Raw genomic sequence first — 21609 nt, 5'->3', positions numbered from 1 at the left:
TGGGCAGGAAGGGAAGAAAGTGAGAGAGGCACAAGGAGGAGAAGGGTGGGGGGTGCAGAGAGAAAGAGAGTGCAAGAACAGGACAAGTCAGAGCGGTCTGAGGAGAGGAAAAAAAAGAAGGAAGGAGCAGCAGAAAATGCGGAGGCCTTGCTCTCTGTCAGAACACGTGGTGGTTCTAGGTAAGGCTCAGAGCAGCAGCTCCACTAAAGATGAGCATGAGGAAGAGTAGAGACATGGAGAGCTCAGAGACCATGACGCAGGAACCCGAATCGAAGCCAGCTTTGTGGGGGGGCTCACCACAATACGACTATGTCTGCTTTGAGAAATGCACCCGTTACGGGATACCCCTGGAGGCAGGACGTGAGGCCGGGGGCACAGGGGACGAGCCGCGCTGCCAGGAGAACTCCCTCAGCTACCCACAGGTAGGGCTGGACAACTGGGATGTTTGTGGCAGCACAGGTCTCCTTGGGATCACATAGGTTCTTGGGGCTCCCAGAACAGTGCTGGTAGAGCGCACATCCCTGTCCATTCCCAGTCCTACCAATTCTCCCCTTTTTGTTTGTTGACTCCCAGCTCAGGCATTGGCATTTACAGTTGTACTTAAACCCAGGAGTCCTTATCAGCATTTCAAGTCAGAGGTCATTTTCACCTGCCATAGATTCAATGAGAGTTGGAATGGACATGCTGGGATGGGGAAAAATCAACCAGAGATTAATGCATCTGTAACAACGAAGAGAAGCTGCAACTGCCTTCATCTGCATAGTGATATTAAGTAGAGCAGAAAAGTGAATAAAATCAAAGAGAACAATGATGTAGATGGATGGGTATCTATCTGCACAGCTGTATATATGAAATAAAGCTCTCTTGTAACATTTCTCTGAGCAAAAAGAACTTCATGGTCATAGGCCCATACATGTATATTGATAGTTTTGGTGACTCTTAGGGAAGATGTAAATGAGGGACTTTCTAACCCTTACACTTGACCTGACTCTTTTTTTAGTTCATACAAGCAGTGGCTCAGAAAAGTATCTGCGACAGAGATGTACTCTGGTTATGGCTTCTTGTTCTATTACTCTCTGTATCTCCTTTACCTCTACTTTTGGGACAGCTTCATGCAAAGGGAGGTTTTACAGCAGAGGCCTGGTATCTAATTTCCTACCACTCTGCTCAAACCAATCTGACCTAAGAGGGCTTTGGTGCAATGAATGTGCAATGTGTGAATGTGCAATTCACAGCGTGGGTGTTTCTCCTTACATGAATTCAAATCCGCTTACATGGATGGTGAATAATTGGTGCGGGAAGACATTTGTGATGTAGTGATAGGAAAAAAACCACATTTGGCACAAGAAAGTCTCTTCTGGTGGATAAGCATCCCAAGGAGAATGGTTATGTGTCACAACACAAAAGAGAATTGGTTATACGGCCATATTCAGGAATTTCTCTTCTGAAACTAAAACAACTGAGAATTTGTATGCATCCTACACTAAAGTCTTCTAAAACCACCACCCAGCTGGTTTGGAAGCAGCAGCACCACTGGGAAGGCCTCTGGAAAAGACCTGATTGGAGCATGGTGTGGAGTGGGACAGGATAGAGAGGTGTGTGTGCCCACCTGGAGCTGAGCTCCACTGGGGTCATGCCTGCCCCATGGGGTGCAAGCAGCGCAGCACCTGGGGCTGGAGAGCTGAGATGGGCAAAGGAAATGCACCTTGGTGTGTGTGCTGTGAACAGACAGTGAGCTGGGGTGGGAGGGAGCTGTGGGATGTAAACTGCTTCTCCAGTTAAGCGCATCCCAGAAACATCCCAGCTCACATGTATCCACCAGATACACCAGTCCCACACATCTAAAACCATACTCACCAGCAGACACAGATGTCACAGTGAGGCAATACAACCCACTGCTGTGCTCTTGCTGCCTGGCACCAGAGTGTCTCTGTGCTCGGCTCCAGAGGCGTGATGGTCAGTGCACGTAGATAGACAACCTCAAGCACAAACAGGAAGGCCATCAAATCCATTCCCAAGGATATCTTCAGGCAGAAATACCCCCAAGCAAGCATGCATTTGTGAACACAATTTGCAACCCAAAACCCCAGACAGTTCTATTTATAGTTTTACTGAAAAATGTCCTAGAAATATTTTACATAAACAACCATGTACACTTGTGCATGTATGTTTATGCATGAAACTTTGTATGCAGACATATTCTGGCAGAGCCAGGCTTGATGTGCATGTGTATATTTTGCTAGCCATTCACCCACATTCCAATAAATTATAAATATGCATGTATACTTTGTACAAACATGCATACTTATTATCATGTTATTAGCATGAAAAACAACCTGCTGCACATGTTTTCATCCATTTTCATCCAGATTAATCATTAAGATTTCTTTCCCCATTGACGTGTGAAAAAACATTTGGCAGAGAGAGGTTTGATTCTGTTGTACACTTTTCTTTTGCTAGCTATTGCCTTCTGTTTTACATATGATTTGATTGGGTTTACACAGGCCCCAGAACAGTGAAGTCTTGGTCTTTTGCCTTGGACCTTCAGATAATAAGTGGTAAAAATTCATATAGTGCTTAATAGATAATAAAATAATAACAATAGTAGGATAATAATAACAATATATGCATAATGTTGGACAATTAAGATAACAGATAGTAGATATATGATAGATGATATAATATACCCTGACAAAAAATGTACATTATCATGTACTGTGGGATTTTGTACTGCTTTCTGTCTGCATGAGAAAGCAGCTACAGCTGATGAAGTATTTAGAAGCTGTGTTATTTGTGACTGTAGCGTGTTCCTGGCAGAGAGCTCACTCAGCAATACACAGATGGGTGTAGTGGGAGGGATGTGCAATACAAAATCATGCAATGCAGTAATACAGAATAACAGGCTCACATAGAGATAGTTAAGAGGTCCTCTGGAACTCTCCAGCCCAAGCTCCTACTCACAGCAGGACTGACTCCGAAGACAGGTCAGGTTGGTCAGGGCCTTGTCCATTCTCAACATCTCCAAGACTGAAGATTCCCCAGCCCTCTGGGTACCTGTTCCTGTGTTAAACCAGCCTCAAGAGGGGGTAGACGGGGACATGCTTTCCTTTTGCATGGACTTTTTTGCAAGTTGTATTTTTTCCCTTTTGTCCTTCATTGTGCCCCTCCAAGAAATCTTGCTCTAATGTTTTTCTCCAACCCCTCTCCCCCTTCAAGTGGTGGAATTACTGATAGACCCTCCCCTTTGCTACCTTTTCTGCAGGAAAAACTATTACTTTGTTGCTGTCCCCCACTGCTTACATATGCCTCACTGGCTCTGTATCTAGGCAGTTGAACCAAGACTTCTTACTGACATCTGAATTAACTTATGCAGTGAATTCTGGGAATTTTCACCTTTGAGACCAGTACAGCTTCTCTTTTGTGATCCATCAGAAAAAAAATCACCTAATGAAGATAGCAGGATGGCTACAAGGATGGAATGAAAGGGATGAGAAGTAGAGCCCAGGGCTGCCTCAGTGACTAGGAGCAGCAGCTTATAAACAGGATGCACTGACAGTACTGGGGAAAGGGGATTTCAGGACTGGAGTATTCTGTGTAAAATGTATTATTCAGTTGGAAAGACATGGGAGATAGCTTGGGCTTTGGAGTGTGAGAGAACAGTTCTATACATGTGCTGAGCTCTCAGAAAACAGCTCCCAGAAAAGTCTTGAGATTGTGGTATATTTTTTCCCTGAGATTCTGTGCAGCTTTTCCTCTGCTACTCAAGCAATGAAACTTCTCCAATTTCTGGAGAGATAAACCCTGCTGATTTACAGTTAAGCATTAATAAATGCTTCCTCCCTGAAAATGTACTTTATCCTAGTTGTGCTTTCTCCCTGGATGGGTTTTTTTTATGTGTGTGTTCCTCCCTTTTATCTTTACTTGTATTTACACTCTCAGCTGGTTTTGCACCATTATCATAGTCTCACTCAGCATTTAGCCAAGCTAGGCATGATAGTACCTTTTCTGGTTCAACCCTCAGGTGGTAACTAAGATCTTATGAATTTGTCTTCAATTTTTCTAGTGCTCAGAAATCCTGTGTTCCTTGTGTTAGTGAGGGAGCAACAGAAGAAGGAAGTCAGAATCTTACTGTGTTATATTTTTAGTTTTACATGCCTTCTAGTGGAGTGCATAGTTCTTGCCTAACCTAATTTTGCTTTAAGGTAATCCTCTGCTTTCTGGATTCTTTCTCTGTCCCACAATCTTTTACCATTTCAGATACTGCCAGAGTCCTGGAGAAGCAAAACACATATGTGAAGGATTCTTTAAATGAATTGAGACTATCTTGTTTGGCAGGACAAACTTCTTTTTTTATGTCTGTGGACTAACTCCTTTTTTCCCACATCCTGAGTGCACCATTTTCCAGCCAGACAGAAGCAGCGAACTAGGATACCATATGAGGACTTTCAACATTCTTATTATTATACTGTCATGATGTTCTATCTGGCAGATGGAAGATTCTACTTTGAATCTCATACTTGACATGGGTTTGAGTTCACAGTTGGGTTTAAGCTGTATTTGATATAAATGCATTCCTCATGACCATTTAACAGCAATGAAACACTAGCTGAAGTGAAGATTCATTTGTCTAAAATCTGTTAGTACTTAGCATTTCTAGCTGCAATAGACACAGTGAGACAAAAAATCTGAGCAGTTTGCTATGTTAGGACTGCATTCTGTATGTGGCAGCTTGTAGATGAAATTCTTCAGCCTGATGTTTCACTGTCCTGTCTGTATTATGGAGGTCAGAGCATGGCCATTCCTCACTGCAAAGGGTCTGCATTGCTTAATTTACCTAGAATGTGTTGGTAATCATGTGGTTAATAATTACAATAAATTTGTGTAGTTTCCAATACAGTGATGAATGGAAGAATATCTTCAGCTGTTCAGATAGGATCAATCTGTCTAAGAGACACCAGGTGAGCTGCCTTTAGATCAGCATGATTTAATAAAGCATAGATGTGTGTTCTGTGAAAAAAAAATCCACTAGGATTTCCAAAGAGAGCTGATGTCATATGGTTCAAGTGTCCCTTGAGAAGTATGTGCAAATAAGTAAAATACTTAGGACCTTCAATCATATTTGTTATATTGAAATGTTAATTGGTAGAGCACTGAAACAGGTGCTCAGAGAAGCTGGATAATTTACACCCTTGGAGATGTTCAGGAATTGCTGGGACAAGGTCTTGAGCAGCCTAATCTGGCTTTTCTGGCTTTGGAGTTTGCATTCTGTGGGCAGAGGCTTGGACTAGAAACTTCCAGAGGTGCCTACCACTGTAAATCTTTCTGTGAGTCTCTGAATCTATTTTATCTGAGGGGAACAGGAACATCTCTTGTGTTACCTCGAAAAGAGGAGGCATGAACTGTCAAATAGAAATGTCTTCTAAGTGTGTGGTCGTGCATTATCTCTCTCCTATGTCTAACCATTCTCCAGCTAAAGTGTTTGACTTTGCTGATCAAAACATTGCTCATTCTCCTCCTGCTACTCAGAAAATCTCAGAGAAGCAGATGTTGTGCTGGGGAGGAAGCAAAGAGTTGCCTTCTCACAGGTGGGAAGTGCATCAGGCGGTAACCTGACCTGAAGTAAAGCTAAACCTGGTTCATTGAAGGACATGTGAGAAGGAGAGGCTTATTCTCAGCTTCTTAAACACACACCTTCCCCACCTATACTCTGGAAGAGTAAGGTAGGATAGCTGCTCTTCAGGGAATCTGGTAAACAGACAAGGGGGCACAGTCAGGGTTCTTCAAACTCCCTTGAGATCTTGTTGACAAGACGGCACAACTGCCAAGTTTACTGTGTACCCATGTATGATATATCCTTGGTAAGCACGTGTAGCTGGTTTTGAATTGCGTATAACGAATGGCATTTCAAGATTAGTATCTGAAGACAAAGACTGGACTAAGTATTTAGGAAATTCAGAAGAATTGGAGATACATGAAGATTTAACATGCTGATTTGGGTAAATAGCTGGAGAAGTGCAGTACCCAGTGATATTTCTGAGCTGATGCTGATTCTTTTCCTCTGCCGGCACCATCAGTGGCTGTGTGCCCTGTTAAGCATTCCTTGGCAGCAGGAGGAACAGATGCAGGACATTCCTGCAGCCTGTTTGATGGTGTAATACCTCTCAAAACCTTCAGAGACGTTTTACAGTGCTGCTGAAATCTGTGAGACAGCTCTGAGGATGGCAGCCTCATGTGAACTCTTTTCACCTTCTTTTGTACCTCCAGAAAGTCTACCCAATCTCTTTAGACTACAGCCAGCTTTTTCTTGGGATGTTAGAAAACAATGAGAATTCTGTGACCATATCTTGTACTCCCAAAAAGAAGATGAAAAGGTTTTGGAAAGACTGGGAAGTGGGAACTAGAAAGAAAAAAGAAAAGTTAGTTGCAGGTGTCTGAGAGTTTCTGTCTCAGTCTCCCTCCTTGGATACATTTGGGCCTGCACCTTGGACTGTTGGTAGATCGATCTGCCTTTTCATTCTTAATGTTACCTGTGAAGGAGCATCTGCCTTACCTTTTCTTTTGATCTCTCTTGTTTTCTACTCCTCTAGCTTTATGGCAAATACACAGACCAGATAACTGACATTTCAGAGAAGGAAGGAGCAAACCTATTGAAGAAACAGGCCCAAAAGAACAATGGAAGACACCTGAAACGTGACAGTCAAGTACAGATCAAAGAAGAACACTATTCCAAATGTCAAGGTAGGGAGAATTCATCTTTCATTATCCTATGACCAGATATTGGGGTAGACCAGCCAGAGAGATGGAATTTAAGCAATTGTGACTGGTGAAAGCATAGGGGCAAGGAAAAGGAATCTGACTGGAAGAAAAAACTTCTTCATGTGAGCTTTCATCCTAGGAAGAGCCAAGATCTGTTTGGAATGAAAAATAATAATTTTTTTTTCCACAACAGATCTCTGTAACAAGAGGAAAAGGACTTCCTTGTGTCACACTTTTGCTGCTAGTGTACAAGATGTTAAATTCCACCCTGTGTGTCCTCACACACACACACAAACACTCCCCATTTATTATTTTGCATAACTATGTCAGAGAGGGATGGGCACCAGTCCTTCAACACTAAGCCCAGGATGCTTCCAAATAAATCCTGATTCTGTTCAGTTCTAAGCATATGAGAGGTAGACAGGCGCTACATCTTTCTGCCTCAGTTTTTCTGGTTCACTCTTCCCTCCACAGCCTGTGCTAAACGCATGCAGAAATATATTACCAAGAAGCTTGGAGAGGACTGGATTTTCTTGGTTCTCCTGGGTCTGGTCATGGCGTTGGTGAGCTGGGGAATGGATTATGCCAGTGCGAAGAGCCTACAGGGTGGGTCCCATTCAGGTGTTGCAAAAGCAAACTGTAAATGATAAAAATGTTTTATATAAAGCCCAGTGACCAATGTTCCTCCTCCTTCAACATCAGTATACATCCTTACTCCTCGCTGCCTGGGAAGTTTGAAGTTCTTGCAACATATTAGAGTAAAGGTTAACTAGGAAGAGGTTCATTAAAGGGATTGCAGGGAAAAATTTGGAAGTTAGTGGGCGTAAACAAAGGATATATGTATAATGAGTCAAAGACATCTTGAATCCCTTTCCCTTCTGCTCCCTTGAATATGCAGGAGCACAGGGAAGTGGTACTGTGGTCTTATGTCTTATATCCCTTCCCTGCATTTTTCCTGTGATCTGTCTCCCCTTTCCCAGCTATAAAAATTACAAGATTTTTTCAGGCCCTCTGCCCCTTATCTCAGTGTGCAGACACACACACAACATTGCCCACATCCTTTTAACTGCACTGTTCCTTTGTCCTTACCTTCAGTATCCCAGCCCTTACTGGCACATGCACACCAACCCTTTCTGCTTGGCTGCTGATTTTCACCAGACACTGCAATTCCTCAAAGCTCCCATTATTCCTTCACCCAAGGTTCCTCCCAGACTTCCCCATCTATGAGGAGTCTGGTATGGTCTACCAGTTTCTGAGATTCCCTATCCTTTACTTTCTGCAGCTGAGTCCTTTGGGTTGGTTTTTTTTTCCTTTCCCTTTGCCATGTCTCAGCTTCCTACTGTGTAGAGAGCCAGCTCAGGCAGAGAAGACACAGTTGCACAGGAGCTACAGTTCAGTTTGGATTCTCAGCAGCTCCTGCTATGGTGTCTGGCTGAGCAAAGGTACCACTGGTGTTTTAATAGCTGTTGGCACAGCTCCCTTCATGCTGCTGCTCTAGAAAGCAAATCATAATTAGAGCTTTTAAACTAGTTTTTAGGAAGAAAAGATTGGTGGACCACTTTATTCTCCTTCAGGAGACACATAAGACAGTCAGGTTACCAAATGAAAAGAGACTGTACAGTGATTCAACCTCACAACTGCATGTAACACACCTCTTCTTATGCCACACTTGGGCACAGGCATTAATAGTGTCTTCTAGCCATTCCTCCAGAATGCCTGCTTTATTTGGGAATTCAAAATGTAACAAGGCTTATCTTAGAAAATGAGGACTTTAGGGTAGCATTTCTCAGGGAAATTTAGCATGGGCACGTTTGCAAGTGTGTGTTTCTTTGGTGTGTACCAACCTGTTTGGAGCAGCTGTGGTTACTGACAACTTCTCTGTTTTTCTGTCTACAGCCTACAAGTGGATGTACAGAGAGCTGCACCCAAATGTTCCTCTGCAGTATGTGGTGTGGGTTGCATATCCACTTGCTCTCATTCTGTTTGCGGCCATTGTCTGCCACCTCGTCTCTCCACAGGCTGTTGGTAAGGGCAGAAGGCATGGCAAGATCTGTTTCTGTCTGTCTTGTTTTTTTGTTTCATTTGCCTGCAGGTTAAGTTCATCCCCTGCTCTGCTGTTGTTTTCAGGGTCTGGGATCCCAGAGCTCAAGACCATTATGAGGGGAGTGGTCCTCAAGGAATATCTCACTCTCAAAGCTTTTGTGGCCAAGGTTGTGAGCCTTACAGCCGGGCTTGGAAGTGGCATGCCTGTGGGGAAAGAGGTAAATTTTGCTGTTTCCATGTGCAATAGTGAGCAGAGTCTGGAAAATACATGGAGATTGGAGAACTGAGGAAGATTAAAGGGTCTGTAGCACAAGTCTTTTGAGGAGTGGCTAAGAGAGCTAGCATGGCTTAGCCTAGAGAAAAGGAGGTTCAGGAGGGACCTTGTCACTCTCTACAACTAGCTGAAAGGAGGTTGTAGCCAAGTGGGGGTTGGTCTCTTCTCCCGGGTAATAAATGACAGGACAAGAGGAAGTGGCCTTAAGTTACACCAGAGGAGGTTTAGATTATATATTAGGAAAAACCTCTTCACTGAAAGGGTTGTCAGGCGTTGAAATAGGCTGCCCAGGCAAGAGGTGGAATCACCATCCCTGGAAGAATTCAAAAGCTGAGTGGTTGTGGCATCTGGGGACACGGTCTAGTGGTGAACATGGTGCTGCTCACAGTTGGACTCTGTGATCTTGGAGGTCTTCTCCAACCCTATTGGTTCTCTGACTGGCTGAGATGGCTAAAGAGAAATTATGAGGTCTTCAATAGCTAAGTGGTTATCAGTAACCAGAGGGTAACCCTCTCTTATTTCCTCCTCCTCTTCTCTTGCAGGGTCCTTTTGTTCATATTGCCAGTATCTGTGCTGCAGTACTCAGCAAGTTCATGTCAATCTTCTGTGGTGTGTATGAGGTAAGGCACATGTCTGCATATAGCTCTTCCACAGGCTGAACTCCTAAGACACAGGATAGTATGGGTAGGCCACAGAACAGAGAGGAAACATGTTTTGAAATTCACTGTACTGCTGAGCAGCAAAATACAAGCCAAACAAAATGGTAGTGGGAGGCCAGATTTACAGTCTAGGACCACCAATGTTACCTTTCAATTACACAGAGGCTCATTAGAAATATGTATTTGACAAGTTTTTGATGCTGATACTTTTGCACTGTGATAATTGTCTGTATAAAAAAGTAGCTGCAGACAAAGATTAATTTGTCTTTAAGCCAAATTTATACTGCATTGCTAATTATAGACACTGACACCATGTCTATGCTTTTGCTGTTGCAGACCAGCCTCTGCAGGCTGATCACTGTGTTGACTAGTTGTACAAAAAAATCTATTAACTGCACATATAGCTAAATGTAGGAACTCCCTTACCTGCAGGGTCTTAGCAGAATCTTACTGTGTAATACAACAGCTGGAGGGGCTGTTTTACTTGAGTGTCTGCGCACAAGGACCAGATGTCACTGCCAAAGACCAGCTGACAGTACTAAAGACTGCACTAAAGCGTGTAGAACCTGCTATTTGTAATAGCAGTGGCTGAATCTGCTGCTGGCTGTTGCTTATTTTCATTATTCTGGGTCCTAACCCCCTGGCTTTGCTCCCTCTAACCCCAGCATGCCCGTCTCTGGCTGCACTCTCTGTTCCAGAATGTGCATAGGCAGTTCGACCTCCTGGTGCCGGCTTGCGCAGTTGGAGTTGGATGTTGCTTCGGGGCTCCTCTTGGAGGCAAGTGTCTTCCTATATGTGACATTTAGTGTACAAGTCATTTAGCCTCTTGCTGTGAGATTTTCTGCTCTCAGGAAAGGTTCTCCACAGATACCTTCCCGCTCTAGCAACGAGTTCTTTCTTTTCATGTGAAACAGGTGGCAGCAAAAGGAAGGGAAGGTTATAGGAAAAGTGACACCTATTAATGTGCTGATTTCTAATGATGCAGCTTGTTCAGTCCCTGCCTGCCATGGACATTGTTCCACCTGGAGAGCACCAAGGGCTGTCCAGAAAGTCAATAAGGATTGAGTAGAGAATGGAAGTTAAAAAACACTTCAGTGTAAGGAGTAGCAGTAGAGCAGGAGGCAATGGCAATTATGACAGGAAGTGATAATGTGAACTGGAAACTACTACATGAATACTTCATCAATGGACTGGAGAACAGAAACACCAGTAAGTGAAGTTTTGGACTCCTCACTAAAGAAGAGGGGTGCAAAGAGCCAATAGGATGGTTGGGAGTTTGGTGTAGTGGTATATGAGGAGAAGCCAAGGAAGCTGGGTTTGTTCAGCCTAAAGGAGAAAAGGCTGAAGGGGTATGGTGTAACCAATGTCATCAACCACCTAAAGGGAGGTTTTAGCAAAGATTAATCCAGGCTCTTTCCAGAGTGACATATTGCAAGGCACAATGGACACAACTTGCAACAGGGGAAATTTTGACTTATGTTCAAGGAAATTATGTTCCACTCTCCCAGGGGTGATTCAGCACTGGCATAGATGCTCAGTTTCCAGGGAATTTCCACCCTTGGAGATGTTCAGGACTCACCTGGACAAGAACTTGATTTAGCCTTGGATTTAGCAGAACTCTGAGCAGGCAGTGGAAGGAGACAACTCCAGTGGTCCCTTCTCACTTTTCTGTAATCCCAGTTTGAGAACAAACGTGGAAATTTATGTCTCCCCCTCATATTTGTGCTAGTCTTCTGATTCATGGAATTTCTTTAAACAGCACGTGTACCAGAGGCACTTAACTTCTTCCTAAAGCAGTGGAAATATATTCATAAATAATTTGTCTTTAAAACATTCTCCATTCTTTGCTGTGCCTTCATTTCACTTCTCTCCCTCCCTGTGCACTGCCTGGAGCCTCTCTCCATGGTTATTGTGCCTGTAAGTTTAAGGAGTTTTTAAATGCTATGGTTTTTTCTAGGTTGGCTGTACTTCATCCGTACTACTTTCCTGTTAGTCTTCAAATGGATGAGTGATGATTAGCTGACAGATGCAACATGGTCTTGCACCAATAATAATAATGATCTTTACTCTGGGGGGCTATTTTAAAAAAAGGAATGTAGTTTGTCAGATACATATTAGAGGTTCTTCAATTGATAACTTGAGAAAAGATGTGCCAGGAAGAAAATCAGGCTCAGCAAGAAAGAGGTTGAGAGCTGTGTGTATGTGGGTAATACAGCAAGTTGCAGACAGTCTGACCTGAAACCTGAGGCTTCAAGGCAAAACTTGTCAGTCTGCCAAAAAACCTTGAGAGAAACCAGGTTCAGAACCAAGGATTAGACCACAGTCAGATGGAGCCATTGGTAGTATATAGGAGAATGGCATCTGTCTTAATGGTAAAAAAAAAAAAGTTAACAAATCAAAACTAAAAAACCTTCTGTAGAACCCTATGCTTCTTGGGTTTTTTTCTCTGTACCTGGAATTGACATAGTCTCAGAGACTGCAGGACACATGATATATAGTTCACTGGGAGAGGAAAGAGAAGAAAAGAGAAGGCTAAATGAGGAGTGGTCTAACTACTGTCTTCAGTAGCTAAAGGAGATTTTAGACAAAATAGTCAAACTCTTCTCAGAGAACAGTGAAAGAACGAGAGACAACAGGCACAACTTGCAACAAGGGAAATTCTATCTTTACATAAAAAACATTTCTTCCCTTGCCCAAAAGGAGGTTCAGGGTGACACAAGTGCCAAGAGAGGCTAGAGAATCTCCACTCTTGGAGGTGTTCAGGGCTCACATAGCACCCTGATCCTGAACACCTTGATCCTAGAACCCTTGGACTAACCTTGGCGTTATCCATCTCTGAATAGAGAGACACAGAAGCACTCAGAAGCACCTTCCAAACTAAAACTTGCTGTGAGTCTGTGATAATAACACTGTAGTATGGGAACAAAGAGAAAGTTATAACAGTTTTTGTAGCCCTAGTTCCTCTTTTGGATTCACACCAAATTGCCATATGTGATTTCCATTACCTGGGAGACATGTAATCTTCAGCTGACCTTAGTCCAGGATATAGCTTGCAACTTCATATCATATTGCCCACGATGCATAACTTCTTGGCACTGTTGCTGATAAACACCACCCTGTGTTTTAATGAGGATGGATATAAAAAGCCAGTTTAGCCCTCGACAAGTTAATGGTGCCCAGTATCTTAGAAAGACTCTGCCTTTTATACCTTCCAATTCCCTTTATTTTCATGATAGTTTTCACCGGGATAGCACAGTGTTTTACTAGGTGATCTGTTACCCCCTCACCTAGCCAGTGTGAAAGGGCCTTCAGCATGAGTCCACACTCTGCTCTGGACCTGCCTTGTACACACTGACCCACACGGTGGGTTTTTTTGGGGCAGTCTATGGCACAAGTGCATCCTGAGATTCCCTGCCAAAGTAAAAGAGATGGAGTGAAACCTACTTATGCTCCTTCCATTCTCTGGAAGATTTTCCATGAGACATTTCTTTTATAGTGACAGAAATGTGCATGTTTCAATGGAAGATGAGATGCTGCCTTCTTCATATGTCTTGAATGTGTGCTTCCAGGTATATGCCTATCCTATGCCAGGTCTTGTCTGTTGAATATTTTGAAGCCATCCAGAAGGGAGAAATAAGATAAACATAGCTATGGCTCAGACTGGTGACAGAGCTGGGTGACATTATGTGGCCATACCTACCAATTTCGTTACTCACTCTCTGATTTCTTTCCTTCTTTCTTCTGTTTGTCTGTCTCTCTGTCTCTTTCACCAGTAGCAGCCATATTATTACACGGATGTCCTGACTGTGGGGTGTGCTGTGGGCGTTGGCTGCTGCTTTGGGACACCACTTGGAGGCAAGTGGCTGTTCTGTTTCCTTTCTCTCAGGTACCTAAATCCTCTCCTGCCTAGTCCTCCCCTCCTATTCCCCTTTGCTGCACCACATTTTTGATCTGTCATTTACTTTGGACAAAGAAGCTTACCTTTACTGTTACCAACCTCTCCAGCATCTCTAACACAGTATTTTTTCCCACGTGTTGTCCACCTTCTGGAGGCAAGAGGGGAAGGCTCTCTAGAACAGTGGTCTCCAAGCTGGGGTGTGCGTATCCCAGGGGGCGCACAAGGTGATCGATTGGGCGTGGGAAGAAAATATAAGAATTTTTAATTTTTTTAATACAAAAAATTAATTAAACTTTGCTAACATTAAGTATACGTATTGGCAGTGGAGCCCTCTTATGTCATATGGCCAGTTATGGCATACAGTGCATGAGGGTTGTTCCCAAAGCAGAGGGTTGACCACGCTGCCTCAGTCATATGCTTTCTTTCAGCATATTGCAATGTACTGCAATCAATATGTGACCACATTGGATTAAGTGGATTTATGGATTATGTTATCTAGTGTTAACTAAACTAATCCTCACAAATTGGACAAGTGACTTAAAAAGCTCCCTGTAAAGAGGCCATGGATTGAAGATAATACTAATAATGCAAGCTCAGACAAATGACAAGAAAATGGCAGAGCTGACACTTCTAGTACAGGCTGTTATTCAGCCACACTGTGAGGTACAGCAGTGGTCAGCTAATCAGACCTGACAAGAAGTTGGACAAAAAAATCAAAATTATCAAAGGCTATTTGAAATATGGATTTACATCTGCTATCATTAATGATGAATCTCACCCTAAGTGTGTATTGTGCTTTGATAAGTTCACTAATGGTGGTATGAAGCCATCAGAACTAGCAAGACATTTAAAATCTAAGCATCCAGAACATGAAGACAAGCCTCTACAATTTTTTTAGTGATGTGTCAAGTCATGTGTCATTCAATACAGCACAAAATTTCACTGAACTTAATGACAAATGTGTAGAAGACAGGAAGGTTTTTCTTGCTTCACATCAAAATACAAAAAACCACATATCACCGAGAAAACACTTGTTCTTCCTGCCAAGGTAAAAATGTCTGCAATAATAAACAGAAAGCAATAGAGCCGCAAACTAAAATGCATTCCTTCATCAGCAAACACTATGGAAAGATACATAAGAAACACTGCTAAAGGTTTGAAGAAACGGATATCTGTACAAATTACACTCTGAAAGCAGCTTCCTGTTTGGATGGATGAAAGTAGAGGTGTTTCTGAAATGGCTCACATTATGGTATTTGCCAAATTCTGTTTCAATAGTGGAATACATGCGGAACTACTTTCTATGAGTCACTGAAGGAATGATCTAATACAGAAGCTGTGTTCTCAACAGTAAATCACTTCTTTAATAAAAATATTTTATGGAAAAGCTGTGGAGTGGACTAAGAGAAGGACTGGGTGGAAAGGTTACATTGATAGCGCCACATTGGGAATTTGTTCACTATGGTGTTCATGGATGAGCTATTGCAGCAAAGAAATGGGAGCCAGACATGCACAAGGTGCTGCAGGATATTGTTGATGTGCTTCATTTCATAAAAACAAGACTGAAACAGTAGAATCTTTACAATACATTGTAATGAGATGGCGGGGGGAGGGAGGAGTGACCATGAAAATTCTACAAGCATTTGCTGATAATCTCGTGGCAACTGAATTTAAAGACCAGTTACACATTTTTCTTTTACAAAAAAGACAAGTGTTCTGAATTTGCTGATCTTTTCTGTGATGACAGGAGCCTGTCAGTAGCATGCTACCTAGCAGTTATTTTTGAAAAAATAAGCATTCTTGACATATGCACTTGATATACTTCAAAGTGAGAACAAAATTTTTTTGCTCCATTAATAAATAAAACAGTTTTTTAAAATTTTTATTTTATAATCTCATAATTTTTTAATTTACTTTTTATGTATGTTTTATATTGCACATAATATTTTAGTACAGTAATACATGCATATTATTTTTAAATAAATACATTTGCAATAGGGAGGGTACATGCTCAAAAATCTTTTATTGATAGGGGCATGTGATCAAATAAGTGTGGAGACCACTGCTCTAGAAGGCTATTTAGAAGCTTCTCTCATGCTTCTAACATTGCACTTCTGATTTTAACTTTGCTCCCTCTCCAACTCTTTCTAGGGGTGCTTTTCAGCATTGAGGTCACTTCCACTTACTTTGCTGTGCGCAATTATTGGAGAGGTTTCTTTGCAGCTACCTTTAGTGCCTTCATTTTCCGAGTTCTTGCTGTTTGGAACAAGGATGCAGGTAAGCTAAGAGCTACTATCTTTGTACGAAAACTGCTGTATTAATGCATTGCTTTCCACCTTTCTCAAAACCACAATGTTCTATGGCATTTGAAACTTCTGCCATAACATGGGACTTTCAGCAGTACAGAAGAGAAGAGAAAGAGAAGTGTCTTATCATAGATTGTCTCACCTAACCTATTCCTAAGTGTGCTGGGGCTGTGACTGATAAATGACAGAATATGAGTGTTTGGCGAGCAAAAGGGCCCCTGAGGTGAGAGTTTTGCCTCTACTCAAAATAACATGAAGGCTGCAGATATAGAGATATCCCATCACAGAGAATGCAATACCTACCCCAGTGCATGCTGCTGCAATCTGATGGAAATACCATGGTCTACTTTGGTTACATCTTGACTAAAAATATTAAAACAAATAGTCAAGAAAATTGAGATGATTAAATGGTTAAGAGGCTACAGGATTGGTAGGATATGACTGAAGGTTCTGAAAAAATAACTGTCTCAAGTAACTGAAAAGCATGAGAGTGACATTTGTGCAGACAGAAATAGCACAGGGCAAGCTTGTTCAGGAAAGCATCTCAGACACTGCAGGAATAGAGCTCTGGTGCAGAAGGATGCCATTTCTATGTACATGTCTTCCTTATAATGCCTTTTTATTTCATTCTTACAGTTACATCTATTTCATTGATCTGAGTTTCATGTGAGCAGTTTACTTAGTCAAAAGAGCTGTAATTTGTGTCTCTTGGCTTCACAGGGCTGGATTTTTTGGGGTTTGAATATAGGAAATAACTACAGTTTCTACTTGAATGTAGAAAGTGACTACATCTTTGTGTCACAGTGCTTTAAACCCAGGGGTATTCAACCATTAGATTTGTCACAAAACACCCCTCCCCCCAGTCTTTCTGTTCTTTCCATAAAAGAAATAAGAAATTCAAAGGGAGGTAACAGGAGATAATCTCCCATCTTTCACTTTATCTACTCTCTCAAATCACTAGAAATCAGCTTAATCCTGAAACATCTTGACTCCTGTCCCATCTTCGAAATCATCCAGACAGCTTTAATATCCATATTAATGGCTGCTTCATTGACTGACTGGCTTAAAAAGCTCCATGATTTAATTGTCTATGAAAAATTGTTCCTTTTCATAGTTCTGAGTTTTCTTTGTCTCTGTTGCCAATCTCCTTGTTCTTGTATTACGGAACTAAAAATTTTTGTCTAGCTAAGTCATTCATTATTTTATGATCATTTATTATGCCTGTTCTAACTTATCTTTCATGTCTTTTCTTGCTCATTTCCCTTGGAAGTTACAAGCCCTGTCTTTTCAGTCTCTGTTCATGCAAGGGTTTTTCTGTTATGCCTGCTACCAGGAAGTAGCAGGCAGGGAAGCGATCACATCAGAGTGACAGATGCAATTAAGATGTGTAGCACCTCACCAAAACTCTTTTACTTCTTAGACCCACAAAATCTTTGCCTGCTTCTGGATACTCATGGCTTTCTTGGCTGGCTTTACACCATTATCTGTACTTTCCAAATAACATCTGTCCCGCTCTCTTTGACTGCTGAAGCTTAAGCCCCTGTTTGCCAGCCATGGAAGACTGGAGTTCTACAATTTTTAGAACTTCTGCTTTACCATGTCCTGAACTTTCATCTTATTTGCCATAGTGTTTTATGCCTTGCCTTCCTCCCGCTCCTTCTGATCGCTTCTACATCTTGTTTAAAAATGTTTACACGTTATTTTAAAGTTCAAAGCTATTTTTAAGTAGACTTCACATTAACCAGACTTTCTCATTTCTTTTTACTTTTTCTAACCTTGCAAGAATTGAGCATCTACTCTAAACTGGTCAAGTATGTAGCCAATGGAGAGAAAAGGGCTTAGACATTCAGTTTCAGGATGGGTTAATCACTCAGGAAAGAGAATGAAGACAGGTGTGGTGAGACTTTCTGTGGAAAGCTCTTTCTGTCTTGTGGGAGTAGAGAGGGAACCTAGAAAGACTCAGACTAAGTGCTGTGACTGTTTCCCTTTGCTCTGGTCACCCTGTGGCAAAACTCTTTGAAAATGAGCCCTACTATACTTTTTAATGCATTGTCATTTGGTGGCTTGGACTGTCTGCTTCCTAAAACTGTATTGAGATGATCCCTTTTTTGGGCTGATTTAACAAAAAAAGAGGACATCTTGCTTTTCACCGTCTTCCATTCCCCTCCCTGGTACCATCTCCATGTTTGCTGGACAACACACAGAGTTGGTTCAACTCACTTTCCTGGCAGAGGACTAATCCAGGAAAAGAGCAGATAGGTTTTCTGTCAAGTTGCAATGAGATGAAAGAACTAAGTGAAGGCTGTGGGAATGGGCCTGGTGGGAGAGAACAGCGCAGCTGGGAGGGAATGAACACGATGAAGAGGCAGGGAACAAGATCTTTCCAATTTGGAAAGTAGCATGCAGTTATCTTAGCTAATGTAACCCACAGAGACCTGATTAAATCATTGCCCTAAACCTAGTGCTGCCTGAACAGCTAAAAAGTAATTAATGCCTCCTGTCATTGCTATACAATGCTAGATTTTCACTGCTCCTTTTATTTCCTCACTTTGCAAATAATCCCTTCATCCAGGGCAAATTGGGATTTATATCCATCGTCATTCAGCTGCATTTCCACTCTGTATTAAATTGCTAATTTGTACTTCACCCGTTGGCATACAGATATGTACTGCTTCCACAAAATAATGTACCTTCAGATAAAAGTAAGACAGGTTTCAATATTTCATTTTAGCAGGACAACACTACCAGGAGGAGTGAGCTGGAGAAGATGGGACTTAGATGGTCTTTTCCATCTCTGATTTCTAAGCCTTTCATTGTTTTGGTACCAGTCAAAAATTTTGCAGATGTAACTTCAGAGAGGATCTGAGTTTTGTTTCTAGAAGGCAATCACAACATCTTCTCCAGATAATGCAAGCACTGCCTGCCTCAGCAAAGAGACCTTTTCAAAGTCAGTGAGTATAGTGAACAGAGCTTTATTTTTGCAATAGTGAAGGGATGGTAGAAGACAAGAAAGAAAGAAAAAAAACCCTTTAAAAATCTGGGATTGTAGTTAAAAAATGTATACAGTCTCTTAAAACAAATCTATGCCATCTAGGGTTGCAAGTGCTCAGCAATAGGCACTACTAAAATCAGAGCAGTCTGCCAGTCTGTAATACTGTATATAATGTCATGAAACCACACAGGAGCACATATAAACTAGTTTCCTTGTCCCTACCCCTAGATTTTATGGTGTTTAACTTCTCACCTCCTTATCACCTTTCCTCCTCTACCTCCTTGTTCTCTCACAGACACCATCACAGCCCTGTTCAGAACAAACTTCCGTATGGATTTCCCCTTTGATCTGAAAGAGCTGCCAGCATTTGCTATAATAGGGTAAGTTCCTGGGAAACCGACTCTTTGCTCCACAAAGTTATAAAGTGATCTCTGTTAGGAATTCTTCTGCCAAATAGTTACATACATCACTTTTAGACACTTTGGTTGTCACAAATAAGGCTTCTAGTTGTTGGAATTCCTTCTTCAGATGGTGCCTCTCTAGCAAAATGGGTAAAGAAGGAAATGTGGATATTACCAAGCTGTTTGTCATTTTCTTTCCATATATCTTCTTCAGAAATTAGACTATAAGGGGAAAAAAAATAGTAAGTTTAACTTGGTTGAAGTTCTGAGAGTATATTTGCTGAATGGCCCTTTAACTGTTTTGATGGCACCCCAAATGAACTGATCCAACAAGTATGGCCTTTTCACATGACAAAAATGGGACAAAAGATTTAACCAGAAGTTTCATTTTCACCAGGTCAGAATAGTTATCGTTTTCAAGAGAAGTTCGTACACCCAACATGCTGGCAAGGGTAACTGAACTGTAATTGGATTCAGTGAGAACAATGGTTAATTTATTAAGATGAGCATCAGTTTTATTTTACTTATGGAGATATCTGAGTTGGTTTCATTTGTGGATGAAATTCTGGGAAATGAAAGAATGAACTTAAGAAGAATAAAAATTTGGAAATACTAAGAAAACCTGAAATTGGAATTGCTGTGAGGAAACATCTCTGGTTAGAGCTTGATAGAGGCTCCAGGGAAATCACTGCAGAGCAGTAATGAAGGGAATGCACTGTAAGAACAAACACCTGTGCTGATGTTGTGAGCATACTGTGTTGCAAGACCGGGATCCCAGAGTAGGAATGTATTTGAAGTTTTCCAGCTCCTTTTAGTAAGCTGCCCTCCTATTTTATATATATATATATTATTTGAATATATTTTATCTATATAAAAATATATATATTTTATATATATATTATTTGAATATGAACTCAAGTGGGATTTTTTTGAAGACATCAGATATATTGAAAATCTATACATATACAGGAGTTCTTGCTAGTAATAGGTATCTACTTTGTTGTGAATGGAGAGACCTATTTTTTAAAACAAGGTATTACAGAGAAATTTAGTTCACTGTGAAGTTCTTACACTTACATTGCCTGGTCTATTTTAACTGTAGTTCTAAACAGTGCTTGCTTAAAGTATGTAAGAGTAGCTCACTGAACATGTTTGTTTGTGAACATGTACATTTAGTTTAAACTTGTTTCTATGCAATTTTTAAATGATCAAGCAGGATTTTTTTCAACATGCAATGTTTTAAGTATACTAAATTAATCTTTGAGATTTGGCAAAAGCATGCATAGCATATAACAAAGGAAAAATCCGTTAATTTTTAAAATTATTAGAATGAAAATCTTATCTGTTTATTCTCAATATCATGAGAATTAGTTATGGGCCACATAAAACAAGGCTTCCCCTTACAAATTTCGAAAGTAGACTTTTTCATTCTTTTTCTTTAATTATTTCACCTGTCAATATTAGGCCCTATTTATCCTAGTTTCATTAAGCTACAGAGTATAAGGATCAAGACCAGTTCTTAGCCAATTATAATTTCTTTTTACTGTATTAAGATTGGAAACTTAGGCTAGGTGATTAGAATCATAGAGATGACATACTTTGCTTTAGGCACAAGAGTTGCTATTACTTTTAGTATTTGTTTTAGGCATATAATTTTGCTGACTCAAATTTCCTTCATTTTTACTATTTCCTGTTCCAACCTGATATTTAATTTCTGATAATACTGGTCTTTGTCCAGTTGCTCTTTGACAGCCCCCACTGAGAACTTGCAATCACTTTTTATAGATTATTTTACAGATTTTTATAGATGAGATTTCCCACTCCAAGCCAGAGAAAATTTAAGTGGTAAAATCACAGTGTGAATGACAAAAGAGATCCAAAATAATCTCTTCCCTTTCATCAGGGAGTCAATGTCTTCAAATGAGTTGCTGTAGGAGTAACCCTTTAGGTGACATTTAAGACTTCGTAACAGCTGAAGATGAAACCACTTAAACTCTTTTTCTTGGTTGATGGTTTGCGCATTATCTGTTGGTTTTTTATGATTTTATTTATTTTTCTCCATATTAGCATATGTTCCGGGTTCCTTGGAGCGTTTTTTGTTTATCTCAATCGCCAAGTGGTCCTGTGCATCCGGCGTCACAAGGCTCTGAGCCAGTTTCTCACCAAATAGTGAGTGCCTTTGAAGATACTCTCTTTAGGGACCAGATTTCTACACCCTACTGCTATTGGATAGTAACAAATGCTTTCTGGAAGGTATTACAATATTTCAAGTGTGAGACA

At 41.1% G+C, this 21609-nt stretch overlaps 1 protein-coding gene across 1 annotated transcript in view; it reads left to right on the top strand.

Annotated features, from left to right (window-relative positions):
* The first annotated feature begins 251 nt into the window (after positions 1-251).
* The window catches only part of CLCN1 (chloride voltage-gated channel 1), a 35733-nt gene continuing 14375 nt past the window's right edge, over positions 252-21609 (top strand). Inside the window, exons 1-10 of the mRNA XM_050331368.1 lie at positions 252-422; positions 6588-6738; positions 7231-7362; positions 8653-8781; positions 8884-9017; positions 9616-9693; positions 13509-13587; positions 15782-15907; positions 19224-19308; positions 21397-21498. Of these exons, the coding sequence (XP_050187325.1) occupies positions 252-422; positions 6588-6738; positions 7231-7362; positions 8653-8781; positions 8884-9017; positions 9616-9693; positions 13509-13587; positions 15782-15907; positions 19224-19308; positions 21397-21498 (1187 nt within the window). The remainder of the gene's footprint in view (positions 423-6587; positions 6739-7230; positions 7363-8652; positions 8782-8883; positions 9018-9615; positions 9694-13508; positions 13588-15781; positions 15908-19223; positions 19309-21396; positions 21499-21609) is intronic.

This window comes from Myiozetetes cayanensis, unplaced genomic scaffold (assembly GCF_022539395.1).
Source record: "Myiozetetes cayanensis isolate MyiCay16 unplaced genomic scaffold, myiCay2020 scf5-8, whole genome shotgun sequence".
NCBI classification, from domain to species: Eukaryota; Metazoa; Chordata; class Aves; order Passeriformes; family Tyrannidae; genus Myiozetetes; species Myiozetetes cayanensis.
This window is presented reverse-complemented; position numbering and strand designations above follow the sequence as displayed.